Source organism: Vulpes vulpes, chromosome 3 (genome assembly GCF_048418805.1).
Source record: "Vulpes vulpes isolate BD-2025 chromosome 3, VulVul3, whole genome shotgun sequence".
Classification (NCBI taxonomy): Eukaryota; Metazoa; Chordata; class Mammalia; order Carnivora; family Canidae; genus Vulpes; species Vulpes vulpes.
Genome location: NC_132782.1, coordinates 21,957,774 through 21,977,108, shown reverse-complemented (window position 1 = coordinate 21,977,108; position 19,335 = coordinate 21,957,774). Strand labels below are relative to the sequence as shown.

At 40.5% G+C, this 19,335-nt stretch overlaps 2 protein-coding genes across 2 annotated transcripts in view; one reads left to right on the top strand and one right to left on the bottom strand.

Moving 5' to 3' along the window:
* The window catches only part of AGPS (alkylglycerone phosphate synthase), a 131,529-nt gene extending 123,894 nt beyond the window's left edge, over positions 1-7,635 (bottom strand). Inside the window, exon 1 of the mRNA XM_072752024.1 lies at positions 7,358-7,635. Coding sequence (XP_072608125.1) covers positions 7,358-7,620 — 263 coding nt within the window. The 5' untranslated portion in view covers positions 7,621-7,635. The remainder of the gene's footprint in view (positions 1-7,357) is intronic.
* Positions 7,636-7,717: 82 nt separating this feature from the next.
* Positions 7,718-19,335, top strand: part of NFE2L2 (NFE2 like bZIP transcription factor 2) — a 144,607-nt gene continuing 132,989 nt past the window's right edge. Inside the window, exons 1-2 of the mRNA XM_025993974.2 lie at positions 7,718-7,834; positions 16,789-16,876. The gene's annotated coding sequence lies outside the window, so the exon portion shown is untranslated. The remainder of the gene's footprint in view (positions 7,835-16,788; positions 16,877-19,335) is intronic.

Below are 19,335 nucleotides of genomic sequence, written 5' to 3'. Positions count from 1 at the left end.
AGGGTCCTGGGATCGAGCCCCATTTTGGGCTCCCTGCTCAGTGGGGAGTCAGCTTCTCCCTCAGCTCCTCCTCCGCACTCTCTCTCTTGCTCACTCTAATAAAATCTTTAAAGATTAATAAAAATTAAAAGCCAGTTTAATATTTACATGAATGATCTAGTACCTAGGAGCATTTTATTACCTCAAATAAATGATATACTTAAGAAAATTGAACATAACGTATACTAAATACTATTTTAATTATTTTAGCCAATTTCTATGCAGCAATATCTATAAAAACAGTAGTTAGATAAGCACTTCATATTAAAATCAATAAATAACTATTCAAACCTAAAATTAGCAACCACCTGGGTGCCCATCCTTAATATAATAAATTGAATGGGGCACCTGGGTGGCTCAGTCAGTTAGTTAATAGTCTGCCTTGGGCTCCGGTCATGATCCAGAGACCTAGGACTGAGCCCAAAGTCAGGCTCCTTGCTCAGAGGGGAGTCTGATTCTCCCTCTCCCTTTTCTCTTTCCCCTGCTCGTGCTCTCTCTCTCTATCTCTCTCTCTCTCACTCTCTCTCTCAAATAAATAAATAAAATCTTTAAAAAAATAAATTGCAGTATATATTCACCCAATGGAATACTATCCAGCAGTAAGACTGAACAAAATACAACTAGACATAACAACACAGATGAGTATTACAAACATAATGATGAGGGGGAAAAGACACACACAAAAGAACACACACTGCATGACTGCACTAATATAAAGTTCAAAACAAGCAAATCCAAACTATGTAGTTCAAGGTACTGGTATCCTGGTGGGAGGTGGAGAGGGACATGAAGAAGGCTTCTGGGGACTGGTAATGCTGTTTCTTAATCTAAATACATAAGATAGATGTGTTCACTTTGTGAAAAGTAATTAAGCTGTACACTTATAACCTGCACATTTATAAGTTATGCAATAGTTCAATAAAGTTTAACAACAAAAAAATAAGTATGTATACAAACATATAACTACCCAAGTAAGATTGTAAGCCACATACCACCCCCAAATTATCCCAGAACTATCAGTACTATGTATACTTTACTTTGGAAACATGAACATATCAAAGAAAGAAAAGGGAAAAGGAAGGACGTGTCCCAGGAATAGCAACAATTCTGGTATGCAGCTAGAGTAGGTAGTAGGTAGCAACCAAATACAAGGCTTAGAAAGGCCGATTTGCTCCCCTGAAAGACCTTAACTGTCCTAACCAGTAAACTCTGGATAAATATATTCAGTAGGCAATGGGGATATCACATGCAAATGATGCAGGTGGAAGACTATTTACCTACCATAAAGTTTTCAGCCTTTTCCCTAATTTATCCAAAACTATACCAGCAATACCTCCATTCTCTGACATCCAGCTTCCAATCTGGAGGGACTTCAGAAGAGTAACTATCCTGGTTGCCTCTCCCCAACTGTCACACAGTCATCCCTTCTCATGGAAGGAGCGATTTATCTGGTTAGTGATTTCTGAGAAGCACCAAGCAACTGGGGTCAGCCTTTTATCTGGCCTTAGAATCTATCAAATACAAAGTGGTTATACTTCAGTCTCTCTCCGGGCCATGTACAAGGCTTACTGGAGCTGGCTCTGCCCTTGCAGGGGAGGCCTTCTGTAGTCCAGTATTACCTATGACTGAGTCTATCCAATCCAAGGTGACTATTAGGTAGTCCAGATCTAAGCCATATTCTCCAACAAGCTTTATTTGTAATAAAGCTGACATTTTTATCTCCACCTATCTATACTCTTATGTCTTTTCAATTGATTCTGAACTCAGATGTGGGGCAGTGATAAAATTAAATATTACTCCTAAAGCCTAACAAATAAAAAGAGTACTAATGAAGGGAGGGCGATTACTACTTCATGTCAAAAGCATAAAATCTACTCAGGATACTTTGATTTGGTTTGGAATTGAAATTACATACTAATCTGTAGAACAACAGAAACTCTCTTCTCAATAATAAGAAAATAAAACTGAAAGGAGTAATACTTGCTTAACATTTGCTTTTAAAGTGTTCCGTAGGGACACCTGGGTGGCTCAGTGGTGGAACATCTTGCCTTTGGCTCAGGTCATGATCTCCTGGGAGAGAGAGTCTCGTACTGGGCTCCCTGCAGGGCGCCTGCTTCTCCCTCAGTCTATGTCTCTGCCTCTCTCCATGTGTCTCTCATGAATAGATAAATAAAATCTTTAAAAAAAAAAGGAAAAGCAAAAAAAAAAAGTGTTCCATAAAGTATCTCATCAACAGCATTCCATTCTTCTGCAGCCTAAAAAGAGATCATTTAACTTTTCCTAGGTATTTTTATTAAGTGACTGGGGGTTAGGTGGCTTTATAGTAAGTAACTTCCTGACATAAAGAAGTCTATTTGCAGAAAATGTGGTCCATCCCAAAATGATACTTGCAACGTAAAAGAAGTATGTTTCCATTTTATTCTCAACATTATTTTCTCACTAATGAAACAGCAAAATTCACTCACAGAAGGAAATACACTGGTCTATTTCTTAAAACCAAGCATAACATTTTCCAAAATTATGAATTTCACTTTGATAGGATCATACATCTTATAATTTATTCAGTAAGTACAATATAAGCTAATGCCTTAGCTATATGACACTATTTAATCATGATCTCTTCAATTACAAATGGTTGAAACCTGGTATGACAAAGATGCCCTCCTAGGAAACATTTACAAGATGTTAACTTTTTTTCCTCCTGAAAAAAAAGCTTCTAGTACATGTTAAATAACACATCTTTTTTTAAAGAATGGTGTGCATAAACGGTAGTATAAGTAAATTAAGCAATTAGTAGCAGTATTAATTAAAGATCTTCTTTTGATCTAGCAGAAGAGTTTATAACTTCTGTAAAAATTGCCATAGAACAATTCTGACTAACCCAAACCACAACTGGGAAAGCCGTTAACAGTGCAGAGGGACAGATGTCACAAGGGATTTTTTTTCTTCTCGTTTTTTAACATTACAATAGCTTTTTTAAACTGAAAAAAATCCAAAACCGAGGCATAAAAATGTCACATACTTAATTAGTACATACACTGTGATTTTTAGAATCTAAAAGAAACTATTCATTGAGTAAGATGCAACTTAAAGAAAAACAGAGGGTCCAAAAGTAAACCATCACTCTCAAAACTCTGCCCAGCAACCTCAAATAATGAGAATATATGTTCCTGGATAGAAGTAACTAGAACTCCAAGAATGCAGAGGAGACCAACATGGTAAGTACAACAGGTTGTGATCAGCCAGTCCTCTTAAAAGTCCACATTCCTCAGGACTCTTACCATCCATTTTCTATTATCGTTGTCTCCAAATTCCCATGACATATAGTCACATAATTTTATGTATTACCTAATGCACTAATTTCCAAAACTCAAAACCATCTTTCCCCCTCTATTCTCACTGCCATCACCTTGATTTAATCCTTTATTAGTTCTCATCTGTTCTGCTACAACAGCTCCCTAACTGGTCTCCCTATGTGCATCCTCATCCTTCTCCAGTCCATCCTTAATAGTGTAGCTGGATACAAACGCAAACCCAATCTGATCAAGTCTCTTCCCAGGTTAACTGCCTCAGAGGTTTGCCATGACCCTTGACTGCTTCATTTTTCTTCATTACATTTATCACCATCTGACATACTATATTACTTGTTTGTTTGCTATCCCCGCCCCAACGAGAAAATAAGTCCTTAAGGACAGGTTTTGTCCACTGTTTTATGGTGCATAGCAAGCACTGAAATAGTCACACATGAATGAATTAATGAGCAAGTGAATGAAGGAATGGACTGACGACCACCAGGTCAAGGCCTCCGTGACCTGCCAGTGCCTTCCTCCTTTTACTTCACTTCCACCTCTACCAATTGTTTAGTTACTTAAATATATATGCACTTTCATGCCCCCTTGCTTTGCCATATGCTACATATGCCTGGAACTCTCTTCACCATCCAACCAACCTGCCACACCATCATCTATATTTTAAAACGTCTCCAGAAGGCTTCCCTTGACCCCAAGGATAATCACTCTCCTTTCCATTGTGCTATCTTTGTACCTATATTTATAGCGGCTCTACTCAAACTGTGCTGGAATGTGTATATCCCTTATTATTGTGAATTCCTTAAGGCCAAGGACAATTATTCATCCTTCTGCCTTCAGTTCTTAGGACATTATGTGTCATAAAGCAATTATTCTATAAACATTGGGTAGATTAACATATGCATGACTATCCTACGAAAAAAATGAAAACACGAAGTTTCAAAAAGTCACTCCTCCAACTCCATAATGATAACTAGCCATGAGTTAGAAAAATTACAACTAATTACATCATCCAAGGTAATCAGAGAGGAGTTATACAAATAACACACATCACCAAGTGATTCCAAATAAGTGACATACAGTCACACTCAAATTCTATTAAACCCTGGCTCCTTGCTTCATCATTTGTCTTCCCTTTCGACTCAGCTCTGCTGCTGGCAAACTGAGGCCCAACTAAGCAGGAGGAGTTGAAGGGAGACCTTGGTTCCCCATTAACAATATAGTAAGTAGATCACTTTCTAAGGGAGCTTTTGATGTTCCATATAATACAAGTTTTTATGTTCCCTCATATTTTGACTCAAACTTCAAAATATTTGAACAGGACTAGATTTTCTCACTAGCCACACCTAACTCTGAATGAAAGACCGGAGCTTTCTACAAGGTGTAATCTATGCCAATAGTAAGTTACAGCTGTGGCTTCTGTCTATAGAATAACCACATAAACCAGTCACCTTCAGCTATAGGAAGCCTCATTCATCACCCCAGTGTACCTTATAAACATTACTATATTTCTCTGGCTGCTGCAGACCAAGGCCCCTAAATCTAACAATAAGGAACACCTGATGTACTTACTTAGTTCTAACAACGTGAACATGCATATAAATGTACAATCATGCAGATACATACAAATAAATACACATAAGTGTACATGAAACCATTTAGGGAAAAAAAAAGTTTTAAACCCAGTGATGGCTAATATAACATCAAGTGAAGCCTGAGGCCAAGATGTGATCCTTGAATCCACCCCCCACCCCAATCATTCAGGAAACAAGTTAAAAAATGTAAGTCTTGGGACACCTGGGTGGCTCAGCGGTTTGGCCTCTGCCTTCGGCTCAGGGCGTGACTGGAATCCAGTCCAGCATGGAGCCTGCTTCTCCCTCTGCCTGAGTCTCTGCCTCTCTCTGTGTGTCTCTTGTGAATAAATAAATAAAATCTTTTAAAAAAATTTACGTCTTAATTATTTTTTCAAATAGGTTTGCCTATTCCCAATATTATGCCTTAGTTCAGAATGGCAATACTTGTCATTAGAGTAAGAGTCTCCTAAATGACTTCTCTGTCCTTGGACTCCATGAAAATTGCATCTATAATTTCATTTGGTGAAGGGTTATGTAACTGGCAATGCACTAAGCCCTTGATCACCTAACTCTGTATCGTTGAATTCTCACAGCAACACTCAAAGCAGGAATTACTATCACTTTCAGACAAGGGACTGAAGCTCTGTGAAAGGTTAAGTGACACTTGCCCAAGGTCATGCAACTGGAACTGTGTAGTGGAAATTCAAACTCAGGTCTTCCTTCCCAGCCGTTATACATTCAACTGCTTAACCTTCTTCAATTCAGTCCCCAATGGGACCTTTCTAAAAGGTAAATGTAATCATGTTTTACCCTCACATAAAATCCTGCAAACAAGACTTGCCTCCAACCCTCACCCTCTATTATTCTCAGCTCCTCCTACCACATTGAACTCTCAACCAGTTTCCTAATCTTTCACTGCTTTACCTGTGAACACATTGTTTTTCTGCCAAGAACACTTTTCTCTTTCACCAGGTTACTTCCAAACCAAACTTCAAGATCCACTCACTCCTTACTCCCGGAAGCCTTCCACCTTACATACATATCTAAAACTGGGTTAAAGGGGACTCCCTGGGTGGCTCAGCGGCTTAGCCCGCTGCCTTCAGCCCAGGGCCTGGTCCTGGAGACCCGGGATCGAGTCCTACGTCAGGCTCCCTGCATGGAGCCTGCTTCTCCCTCTGCCTGTGTCTCTGCCTCCCTCTCTCTCTGTGTGTGTCTCATGAATAAATACATAAAATCTTTAAAAAGTAATAAAATAAATAAATAAAACTGGGTTAAGTGACCATTTGCTATGGTCACCAGCTAAATTTCTTATCACACCGTATTCTAGGCTGTTAGCTCCTTAAGTAAATATTGCATTTTTAAGTCTCTGTATTCCTGGCAGAGTATACACCCGGCAGAGGAAGGACTCATGGATGCGGAATTACTGAATGAATTCGTCATAAGTAGTACAAGCTAAGAATTTGGCCCTCAAGTTAGTAAGATGTATTTGGGAATCTGAAACAGACTTCTAAATGTCCTACTCGTTCATCCGTAGATGATTGTACCTACCTCAGAGTTTGGAGAGGAGTAAAAGAAGTAATAGATTTAACAGTCTCTGGCACATGGACAAGCACCCATGAAACATTACCCACACTTTCTCTCACCCTGAAAGTTCATCCGCATGACAAGGGCCACATCTCAGAAAAGAGTTTGTTCTAGTAGCTCCCAACAGCGTCTAATATTTCTCCAAAAAGTACTAAGTCAAGATCTCAAAAAAAAAAAAAAAAAAATCCTCATCCACAGGCAAGGGGCTTTCAGCTTCTAGTTACACCGGAGCTCAGCAGCCACCACCACAGTCTGAATCATTAGTTAGCTTCTGAAGTTGTTTTTGTTTTGTTTTGTTCTTTTGCTTGTCACCACCCCTCACTCTCCTCCCTCAAAGTCAAGGCCCATGCCCCTCAGCAAACGCACACCTGCCCCACAGACACCCCGTCAGCACCTTCCTCCAAGAGCCACACCACCCAGGCTTGCGCCAATTGCAAGAGACCCAGCATCCAGCACACGCTTCCATCAGGCTTCTTGGGAGGCGCATCACGGAACCCTCTGCATCCGCTGCAAGACCTTATCATGCCCAAGAATTAATTCAAGATCATGAATTCCTGGTGATTAAGAATCCAAGAAAACGGGGGGGAGGTGGCTGAAGCCTACCCCCCCCCTCAAAAAAAAAGAGTTCTTCAGATTTTGTGACTCTCGAGTAAGGGAGCCAGAACCCGGCATCCCGCGCCGCCGCCTTCCGGCCGGAGCCCGGGGTCCCGTCCACCCTCTCGGGAGATGCGCCTGCCCTTCCGGGGACCAGGCTGCCTCCGTCGCCCCCCGGCTGTGCCATCCCCCCCGGCAGCACGGGCCCCGCCCGCCGCCGCCGCCGCCGCCAGCCCGCTCCGCCGAGCCGCTGCTCACCGCTTCTTGGGGATGGTGCCCGACTCCGGCGCGGCGGGAGCGGCAGTGGGCGCCGCCGCCGCCGCCGCCGCCGCGGCTCTCCGCGCTTTGCACTCATTGGTACTCACAGCCTCCCAGGGCCGGCCCCGCAGATGGCCCGAGAGAACCCGGAGCCTCCGCCCCGCTCGGTCCCGGCCCGGGTGGGAGTCCCGGCCCCCGCCCGCCGCGGAGCCTGAGCCCGCGCCCACGCCCGGCCCTCCGGCTGCAGCCGCCGCCTCCGCCATGGCTTCCGCCTTGTGCCACCGCCCGGACCGCTGGGCGCGGGTGAAAGGTCACTCAGAGCGGCGCCCGGCGCGACCATTCGCTGCGGCGCATCCCGGCAGCCACCGCGGCGGCTGGGCGGCGGGTGCCATGCGCCGGCAGCCGCACGGTCTCAGCGCCCGCCCACCCGCCCGCCCTCCGCGGTCACGCCTCGGACGCCCAGCACCTGCCCCGCAGGTGAGTTCCAGCCGTGCCCGCATTGCGCCGAGCCGGAATCCACACCGCAGCCCTCCCCCCGCCAGGTGCCCCAGCACCCTCCCGGGCCCCCGTGTAGCTCCCCGGGGCCTGAACCAGCCCCTTCTCCTCCCCCCGCGTGTCCCCTCCGCTTCACCAAACTTAAAACGGACTCCTCGCCCGTAACCATGAGACCAAAGAGCTGTCATTTATTTCCTCATCGCCTACTTCGTGATGGGCGCTGTGCTTAATGCTAGACCTCAAGCAATCTCCCATTTTACAGATGGAAAAACTGAGGCTCAGAGAACTGACCGGCCTAAGGACGTAAAGCTGAGCTGCAAACCGAGATTTCCTTTCCGCTGGTTACTGAATGCTGTTCCCCCCTCCTTACTTGCATAGAGGCAGAGTTTTTGGTTGCTACAGAGAGAATTACCCAACAGCTGTTTTTAGAACTTCTCGCTTGGCTACAAATGCACTTTTCTGGGTAATGGCACTTGGTGAAATTAGGGAGACGTCATAGGGCAGGGCTCCATAAGTGTCTTCAGCCAGTGCATTAGATAGGCTTTTGTTTTTATAAAGCACCTTGCAGGCCTCACCATTAGAAGAGGTAAGGTTCCTTCTGGCATACGGTGCAATTCAAAGATGAGCCTTGGGAATGGTAAGAAAAAGAGTTGTCACCGGCATTCCCAGCCCAATGAAGTCCCCTCCTTTCTAACATGCGCTCTATGAAAGTTAAGACGTTCCAGGAGTTGACTAACACAAAAGAATTACTTAATACTCCTGAGAAAGACCTGATTTAAATGCCAGATACCCAGATCTTAAGAAAGTGATCAGCATTAAGTAACCATTCTAGCTCTAGAATCAAATACCCAACTCCTCTTTAGCTGCTCCTTTTCTCCATTGGCTATTTCAAGTGGAGGAGTGAAGAAAAGGGACAGGAGGAGTAACTGAGTGCTCTAAAGAGAGAGTCTCCTCAGGCTTGAGAGTTCAGCCACTCTAACCCTCAAGTTTCTCACGCCCTTTCTACATGTTACTAGAACAGCATTAAAATACCAACTACTGGGCAGCCTGGGTGGCTCAGAGGTTTAGTGCTGACTTCCCCCCAGGGTGTGATCCTGGAGACCTGGGATCGAGTCCCACATCGGGCTCCCTGCATGGGGCCTGCTTGTGTCTCTGCCTCTCTCTCTTTCCCTGTGTCTCTCTTTAACAAATAAGTAAAAAAAAAAAAAAAAAAAGCCAACTAGCACATTTGCCTGCAATCATGTAAAATTGGCACTTTTCTTGCCAAAATGCTGTATTATAAATAGCAACGTCCTCAGTTTTTTGGAATGCGACTGACTGCTCTATTAATTTTTGCTTGACTCTCAGCTTAACACTAGTCAACAGTTAACTGATTTCTCTGGATATGCTTGTCCAAATTGAAGTGTGGATATGCTTCCCATCAGCTCACAGGAGGCAATATTTAAAAGTTTTGCACATATCAGCAGAGTAACAAAAAGCCTTTCCTCATGGGTGATGAAAAGTTTGATGTAAACCAAAATTATATACCAGTGAAAAAGCTACTGATAGTTTTTTCAAATATGTATGTAGTAATGAAGTACAGGTAGTAAAAGCAAATATACCTAATTCTCTGAGATGCGAAAGTATCATAAGTCAATACCCCGTCTACATGACATAATCAGGCTAATTAGGAGTTAAGATATATGGGGGGGGATTATGGTACTGTTGGTTAGAATAAGTGTGATGTAGATGATCCTGGTGAAGAGTTTCCTACCCCCTCTCCTTACAAAAGCAAAGCCCAAGCAGAGTGCCGTGAAGTATATTTCAAAGAAAGAATGTTTCACACAAAGCATGGTCCATTGAGATGCTTATGATTCCTAGAAAAAGCAAAATCTCGGTGAATATAACATTCAGTGGGGCCATCTCAATACACCTGTTCCTTCTGAGTCCTGGAACACTTGGCGCTTAATAGCCTAGATCCTAATGGAGGGCGGACCACATGCACAGAAACAAAGGGTGAGCCCAAGAACATGAGGAATTTTAAATGGAATGGCTTTTATTTGCATTTATATCTCTTCTAATATGAGGCACAAAAAAGCCTAAATAGGTGAGATTAACGCCTGAAACATGCACAAAATTTCTTTACAGCCCTGATTTCCATTACTTCTCTGCAGAACTGCTGGTTTATTTTTACTTGACTCTCAGAGAGCTTAGTCTAACACTAGTCAATAGTTCACTGATTTCTCCACCGTTGTCTCACGAATTCTCAGGAAGCAAAGTTTACAAATTTTGCGTACATCAACAGAATGACCTGCTTTAAGGAAGTCCCTGAATTAAGGAATTCTTGCATTTAATACATGTTTATTATAAAATATAACTCAGAGAAAAGTGAGCTAAAGCATAAATTATCACAAATCCAACACCCCTGTAACTTTCATCTAGATTGAGAAATAGAACATTGCTAGCACCCTGGAAATCCCCCTATGCCCTCTCCCAATCCCTTCACTCTCCCTACCTGCTGAAGGTAACCACCATCCTCAGTTTTATAGTACACATTGTTTTTCTTTATGGTTCTAACAATTAGGCATGCATCCCTTACCTGCTTTTTGAATTTATATGATCATATATATGGTATGTTCTTCTTTGGTTTCTTTGACATGTTTGTGATATTTATCCATATTATTGCATGTAGTTGTAGTGCATCCATTTTCTTTGCCATATAGTATTCCTTTAAATATATATACCAGAGGGGTTGTGTTTTTTTTTTTTTTTTTGAGATTTTTATTTATTCATGAGAGACAGAGAGAGATGCAGAGGGAGAAGCAGGCTCCATGCAGGGAGCCCGATGTGGGATTCGATCCCGGGTCTCCAGGATCACACCCTGGGCTGAAGGCAGGGCTAAACTGCTGAGCCACCGGGGCTACCCAAGTTTATTCTATAATTAATGGACTATTGTCGATAAGGCTGGGACTATTGTGGATAAGCTTGCTATGAACATTTTTGCTTATGTCTCTAGTTGTACATGTAGATGAATTTCTGTTAAGTACCCACGTAAGAGTAGCATTACTAGGTCACCAACTATGCATATGTTTAATAGGTAGTGAATTGCCAAACTATTCCACAGAAATTGCACAAATGTATCCCAGCAGCATATGAGAATTGCCATTGTTCTACCATATGTTTTGTCAGTCTAGTTAACTTTTAGCTATCATATAATATTATCTTAACTGTGATTCATATCTCTCTGATTACTAATGAAGTCGAGGGGCTTTTTTGTATGTTTGTTGACCATTTGGATATCATCATTTGTGAATGTATAATGAAAATAAATCTCTTGTATTGCCTTCTAGAAGCCTTATAGTTTTTCCTTTCATCGATAGTTTACTTGGAATTAATTTTTGTTTATGGGGTAAAGATCAGGTTTCTGGGGTTTTTTTCCATATGAGTATCCAGCTGTTTTAGTACCACTTGTTGAAATGATCTGGTTCCGGGGGTGCCTGGGTGGCTTAGTCAGTTGAACATTCAACTTCTTGATTTCAGCCCAGGTCATGATCTCAGAGTGTTGAGATCAAGCACCACATCAGGCTCTGCACTCAGTGGGAGTCTGGTTGGGATTCTCTCTCTTCCCTCCCTCTGCCCCTCCCCCCAGCTTGGGTATGCATAATCTCTCTCTCTCTCTCTCTCTAAAATAAATAAATCTTAAAAAAAAAAATCAGATCTTGTTCTACATTGCCATCTTTGTCATAAGTGTCCAAATAGCATTTGTCTATCTCTGGGCTCTGTATTTTAATCCATTGGTCTATTTGTCTATCTTATGACAGTATCACATGTCTTAACTATGGTATACTCTTTTATTTTATTATTTTTTTTGGTACTCTTTTAGATCTTCTACATACAATTATATCATTTGTGAACGATAACAGTTAATTTCTTCAGTTGATTTCTTTCTGATCCTTATACCTTACACTTCTTTTTCTTGCCTTATTCAGCTGGCTAGGAACTCAAGTACAATGTTGAATTGAAGTTGTAAGAGTAGCACCCTTACCTTATTCCTGGTTTCAAAGGGAAATCTCTCAACATTTCACCATTGTTTGAAGTGGTTTGCTAGTTGTTGTTCTTTTTTTTCCTTAACCTTTTAGTAGATTAATGAGCTCCCTTTCTTTTTTTTTTTTTTTAAATTTTTTTTTTTAATTTTTTATTTATTTATGATAGTCACAGAGAGAGAGAGAGAGGCAGAGACACAGGCGGAGGGAGAAGCAGGCTCCATGCACTGGGAGCCTGATGTGGGATTCGATCCCGGGTCTCCAGGATCGCGCCCTGGGCCAAAGGCAGGCGCCAAACCGCTGCGCCACCCAGGGATCCCATGAGCTCCCTTTCTAATCCTAGTTTGTTGAGAGTTTTTATCATGGATATATATTGAGTTTTATCAGATGTTTTTTCTGCATCTGTTGAGATGATAACATGATTTTTCTCTTTTGTTCTGTTAGTACAGTAAATTACATGGATTGTTTTTCCACTGTTAACCAATCTTGCAATGCTAGCATAAATCCAAGTTGATCATGAAGTATTGGCCTTTTTATATATTACTTAATACTGACTTAAAATTTGTTTAAGATTTTGCTTCTAGGGATCCCCGGGTGGCGCAGCGGTTTGGCGCCTGTCTTTGGCCCGGGGCGCGATCCTGGAGACCCGGGATCGAATCCCACGTCGGGCTCCCGGTGCATGGAGCCTGCTTCTCCCTCTGCCTATGTCTCTGCTTCTCTCTCTCTCACTGTGTGCCTATCATAAATAAATAAAAATTTAAAAAAAAAAAAAAAAAAAAAAAAAGATTTTGCTTCTAGTAAGGCTGGTCTATTATTTTCCTAATAGGAGCATGTCAACTTTTGCTGGTCTCATGAAACCAGCTAGTGAGTACTCCTTTGTTTTCTAAGTTTTGAAAAGAGTTTGTGTAAAATTGATCATTATTTCTTCCTTTAATTGTTAGAATTCACCAAAGAAATGGTCTGAACCTAGAGCTTGCTTTACAGAAAGGTTTCTATTTATAGATTAAATAGTTTAATGTTATTCTGATTTTCTGTTTCTACTTGTTTCAGTTTTTGACTGCGTTTTTTTCTAGGAAATTATCTGCTTAAATTACATTTTCAAATTTATTGACAAAGTTTTTCATAGTGTCTTCTATTGTCATTTTAACAGCTATAAGATCTTTGATAATGTCCCACTTTTCATTCTCAACATTGGTTATTTTGCTCTCTCTCTCTCTCTCTCTCTTATCAATTTGCCAGGTATTTATCAATTTTATTACTTTTTTTACAGGACCAGCATTTGCCTTTGTTGATTCTATTTTATGTATGCTTTCTCTTTCATTAACTTCTGCTAATATTCCTTATTGATTCCTATCGTCTACTTTTTATTTCTTAGTTTCTTGAGGTGAATGCTTAGCTTTTTTATTTTTTAGCCTTTTTTGTATGTTTGTTTTCTAATATATGTGTTTAGGACTATACATTTTTCTCTAAGTAATTGACTTCATTCATGTTTTGGTAACAATATCTTCATTATTATCCAGTCCCAAATAATTTTCATTTGTATTTCAAAAAAATAATTTGTATTTGCTCTTGTTTTAGGATATAGTGTTCCCCAAAAATAAATTGGACCTAATCATTAAATTTTTTAAAATCTTAATATCCTGGTTTTTTTTGTCTACTTATTTTTATCAGTAATTAAAGCATATTAAAATCTCCCGCTGTTTTTATGGATTTATCTAATTTTCCTTGTACTGCTAATCTTTGCTTTCTACTTCAAAACTATGTATTAGACATGTCAAAATTATATTTTCCTGATAAATTGAATCTTTTACAACTATCAAATATCCCTCTTTGTTTTTAATAATGATTTTTGTATTGAACCCTAGCTACACCAATGTGTGTGTGTGTGTTCCTATCCTTTAACTTTTAATATTTCTGTATACATATATATTTAAATGTGTCTCTTATAAACAGCTTAGGTGGTTGGTTTTTTTTAAAGATTTATTTATTTTATTTTAGAGAGAGAGAGGTGGTGGAGGAAGGACAGAGGGAAAGAATCTCAAGCAGATTCCCCACTGAGTGGGGAGCTAATATGGGGCTTGATCTCAAGACCCTGAGATCATGACCTGAGCTGAAATCAAGAGTAGGCAACTTAACCACCTGAGCCACCCAGGTGCCCCTTACATGTTTTCTTTGAAGCAGTCCAAGTATAAAATATTGGATCATTTAGCCCATTTAAGTTTAATTGGCTTACTCATATATTTGGTGTAATGGCTGAGAGCACTAGCCTCACTACCAGACAGAATTGGGTTCAAATATTGGCTCTATCATTGACCAGATATATTATCTGAGCTTCTCACACTAATATCTCAGGGCTTGGCTCCTCATCTGGAAAACTGAGATGGTAATGACTACTTCCCAGAACTATTAAAGGATTTTATTTTAATTTTTTATTTATTTATGATAGGCACACAGTGAGAGAGAGAGGCAGAGACACAGGCAGAGGGAGAAGCAGGCTCCATGCACCGGGAACGCGACGTGGGATTCGATCCCGGGTCTCCAGGATCGCGCCCTGGGCCAAAGGCAGGCGCCAAACCGCTGCGCCACCCAGGGATCCCCTATTAAAGGATTAATTAGCAAAAAAATATAGTAAATTTTAATTGCTATTATGGAAGTGAAAGTGAAGCTAGTTTAAGGATGACAGGCTTCCTAGAAAAGATAATCAGTATTAGAAAGAGAACAAATAAGGCTGAATGGGTAATGAGAGACCAAATCATCAGAGCATTGAAAACTTAATGGAGGAGTAAAAACTTCATCTAGCGGGAGCTATTACAAGCTCTTGAGCAGAGGATTAGCATGATATACCTGGAAAGATTACTACTTTGGAATTCGTTCTCAAGTTGAAGACAGCCTATTGGATATACCAGAGGACCTGTTGGCAGTTGTAAAAAGAGACTGTACCAGCAAATGATGAAGACTTGAAGAACTACAAAAGAATTTAACAATGCTTTTGAATGACAGGAGAGCACTGAACTGTGGTTAGCTGTCTCTCCAGTAAAAGGCACTGACGCACTGACGTAGCTTAGGAAGTGAAGATATTTAATGTGAAAGTGGCCAAAGGTGGTTCCGTGTTCTGTCACAATACATTTCTATTCCAGGATGTCACAATCACACCATATAGGCAAGGAGAAACTGACTTACTTAACCAAATCATTGGGGTAGAGTTGAAAGTACTTTATGCTTTAGTCTTACTGCTCTTAGATTACTATACAATCTAAAATTCTCTATTTCTTTATTTTTTCATATTTCTGGCAGGAGTAATTTCTAGTCTACCTACCTGTCAGATTTATTGTTAAATGATAAGTGTGCAGGCATTTTGGAAGCCAAAATTACAGTCACTTTAAAATAATTATTTTCCTTAGGACATATAAAATCAAGATTTGATATTTTATCAATTAACACTCTAAAACAGTAAACTTTTAAGTTTCCTTTTAAAGATTTTATTTATTTATTCATGAGAGACACAGAGAGAGGCAGAGACACAGGCAGAGGGAGAAGCAGCCTCCAGGCAGGGAGCCTGGTATGGGACTCAATCCCAGGACTCCAGAGTCATGCTCTAGGCCAAAGGAAGGTGCTCAACCACTGAGCCACCAAGGTGTTCCTAAACTTTTAAACATTTAAGTAAAGTCTCTAGGATATTTTAATAATCTTAAAAATTGAGATCCCCTCCCAATAGCTTTTTTTTTTTAAGATTTTATTTATTTATTCATAGAGATGCAGAGAGAGAGAGTAGCAGAGACACAGGCAGAGGGAGAAGCAGGCTCCATGCAGAGAGCCCGACGTGGGACTCGATCCAGGGTCTCCAGGATCACACCCTGGGCTGCTGGCGGCACTAAACCACTGCGCCACTGGGGCTGCCCCTAGCTTTTGTTTATATCTGCTACATACCTGTCTACTTATACCGTATTAGAAATTAAAATTGAAAAACATTTAAAGTAATTCTTTATTATTTTATAATGAGAAACCAATATGTATTAATCTAAATAAAATACTTTTATTAAAAATAACTGTATTTCCCAGAGGAAAAAAACCTGAGAAGAATGGCATTCCTTTACATTTTTGCAAATTTCTTTAATGCCTGGCTTAATAGAAAACAGCTGGATTCTCATATCTGCTTCTGAATTCAATCTGTTGAGATATCACGTGCCATGTAACTACTGAAAACTTGACACTCATGAGAGAATGAAAGTGAAAAAGACAAATAACACCTTAGTCTTATTATGAAAATGGTTTTGACTTTGCTGACACCCTGAAAGTGTTTCAAGGACCCACAAGGGTTTCCAGGCCACATCTTGAGAACTCCTGCTCTAAAGTATTTCTATAGATGTCTGCTAAAATGTTTGCTGGGTAAACTCTAGACAATTAGATGCTGGAAGTGGTTCTATTGCCATAAAGTAGTATGCAGTGCCATTATTAATAAAACAAAGTTATCAAAAATAATTAAGGCATAATTTCATAATTAAGGCAAATTCCATAATCTAAAATATATATTTTTAAATTTCGTACAGTTTGGAAATGATGCCTACACTTTAAAATCAAATTTTGAAAAAATCAAATTTTGAAATGCAATTCATATATGAACAGAAACTTAATTCTTATAACTGGGGTCAATAAATTTAGTGTGGCTTTTGTGACATAGCAAGATTTGTTACTTAATCATTAATTAAGTTATTGATTTACCTTGTAAATTCAGGCTCACTCCCATTCTAGGCTTATAATGTTATTTTTATCATTGTATTTAGATCAGTGGTAAATAGTTAAAAGGATATCCTGGGCCAATTGTTCCCAAGGCAATGTTTTTTTTAAGCTATGGAGATCATGGTTTGGAAATTGTTTATTTACAAATCCTACCATTTGGCCTTTTCATACCTTTAGGTTTCTTAAGCCTTCTTGATTAGTCCATTTGTGTGTGTGTGTGTGGACAACAGTGATCCAGTACCCAGGAAAAGAGATATTCTCAAAGGTAAGTCTTTTCTGTCCTAATTCAGGTATGCTGGGAAATTTTTTTTCCATTGCTCAAACATATTCTCTGGGGATAAAGAAATGAAGTATGTCTTTGAATGTGCTAAGAGTCCTCCAGAGCCTCAACGAGAGCCAAGTTTGAGGCTGTTGTGGCAAAAAGTCAGTGGTTTTCAGGCACCTGTAACTCAACTCTGGCTAAATCTACCTTCGGCTGCTTCAGGACCATATACATTTTTAGGAATCCTACTCCATATTCAGAAGAACTTACGGTAGAAATAATTTGTCTGCTTAACCCTCTATAGGTGTCCCTCACCTTTCTTTCTACTCACTCATTTCCTATTATTACCTTTCCTGAATGGAGAAGCCATCTTTACTACCTACTGCCTTAGGTTATTCTGCAAGAAAGCTACTATGAGTCTATTAGGGGTACACACACCTCTAATGGTCATCCCATCCTTATCCTTTTACAGGTAAAGAAGTTTTGTCTCTAGTCTTACTAAACCATGGCACTACCTCCCACCACCAGCAATCACATCTCCTTAAAGCCTGTAGAGGTATAAAACCCACTTTGAATCAAAAGCTCAGGGAACCCTGGGTGGCGCAGCAGTTTGGCGCCTGCCTTTGGCCTAGGGCGCGATCCTGGAGACCCGGATCGAGTCCCACATCAGGCTCCCAGTGCATGGAGCCTGCTTCTCCCTCTGCCTGTGTCTCTGCTTCTCTCTCTCTCTCTCTGTGTGACTATCATAAATTAAAAAAATAAAAAATAAAAAGCTTAAAATGATCTACTAACTACCCATGCAGTGTTTCCACTGCACCCCAAAATCTGCTTTTAAAGAAGCAATATCTGTTTTTGAAATCTACCTTTTAAAATGGGGCACCTGGGTTGCTCAGTTAAACGTCTGCCTTTGGCTCAGGTCATGATCTCAGGGGCTCAAGCCTGGGATCAAGCCCTGTGTTGGGCTTCCGGCTCAGTGGGGAAACTGCTTGTCCCTCTTACTCCTCACCCCACTTGTGCTCTCTCTCTCTCAAATAAATAAAATATTTTAAAATAAAATAAAGTATTGACATATTAAATGAATATGTTGTCAAACAAAGATATATGGTAGCTTCTTCATGCTCTTATTTTTTTCTTAATTTTTAAACAACCCCCCCTTTGTATTTTTTCTTTCTATTAAACCCATATTTTTTCTTTCCTGTTTTTCAACTTGAGTTTATATAATGAGAGCTAGAAAAGAGGTAAGAAGGTATTCAGAGTCAGTAAAATGAGACAGGGTCATGGGAAGACGACCAAAACCAATGTCAGGAAATCTCCCTGAGAGAAACCAAGGCAGGAAACATACCTCAAAATAGAGCCCTGAGTAGAACCACTAATACCCAGACTGCAAGGCATGAATGTGAGGATAGTCATTTGGAGGCCAACTAATTCTGCTAAAGTGGGACCTTTTTATTTTTTTTAAAGATTTTATTTATTCATTCATGAGAGAGAGAGAGAGAGAGAGAGAGGCAGAGGGAGAAGTAGGCCCCATGCAGGGAGCCAGATGTGGGACTCCATCCCGGGACCCTGGATCACGCCCTGAGCCAGAGGCACATGCTCAACCTCTGAGTCATCCAGGCATCCTGGGGGACCTTTTAAAAATACACTCTGACCCTCTGACCCTCTGAATATAGTCCTCAAAAAGTATCTTTCATCTAGCTTGTTTGAAGCTTGTGTGCAAAATAATGGTGTGTTTGCAGTGTTAAATAATTTCCCACTTCTGTTTCAAAGGGATTTAAATATAAGGAGACTATGATTCATTTATTTCTTTTTTTTTAAAGTAGGCTCTATGCCCAGCTTGGAGCCCAACATGGGCTTGAACTCATGACTTTGAGATCAAGACCTGAGCTGAGATCAAGAGTCAGACACTTATCAAACTGAGCTACCCTAGTTCATTTCTTATTTCTAGAAAGAAAGAAAGAAAGAAAGAAAGAAAGAAAGAAAGAAAGAAAGAAAGAAAGAAAGAAAGAAAGAAAACAAACCCAATGCTACATGTCCAAAAGTAATATTCTAATTTGCTTATGTGTAGTTGAAGGTGAGGCAGAGTTGAAATTCACATTACTGAAATTTTAATTATAGTCAGTTCTAGCAATTTATTTCTATGATGAGCCATATGATTCATAAGTAGCTTTTAAGCCCAGTTATTTAATCACAGTTCAGGTTAGAAGAGATTGCCTGTGTAGGGTGGGGTCATAGGATGAGCCTCCAGGGAGCAAGCAGGAGGCTGGTAGAGGGGTGAACATCAAGAAATCTCCTACAAGGGAACAGTGCACCAGCTGGAAAAACATGATACCAGATGCAATAATAATCATGTAGACATTTGGCCCCACAGCAGCTAGGGGTTCTACTAACGGGAGGGGAAGATATTTGAGTGAATGAATCACTGTGTATACTAGTTCTGGGTGGTACATTTCAGAGTTCAGGGA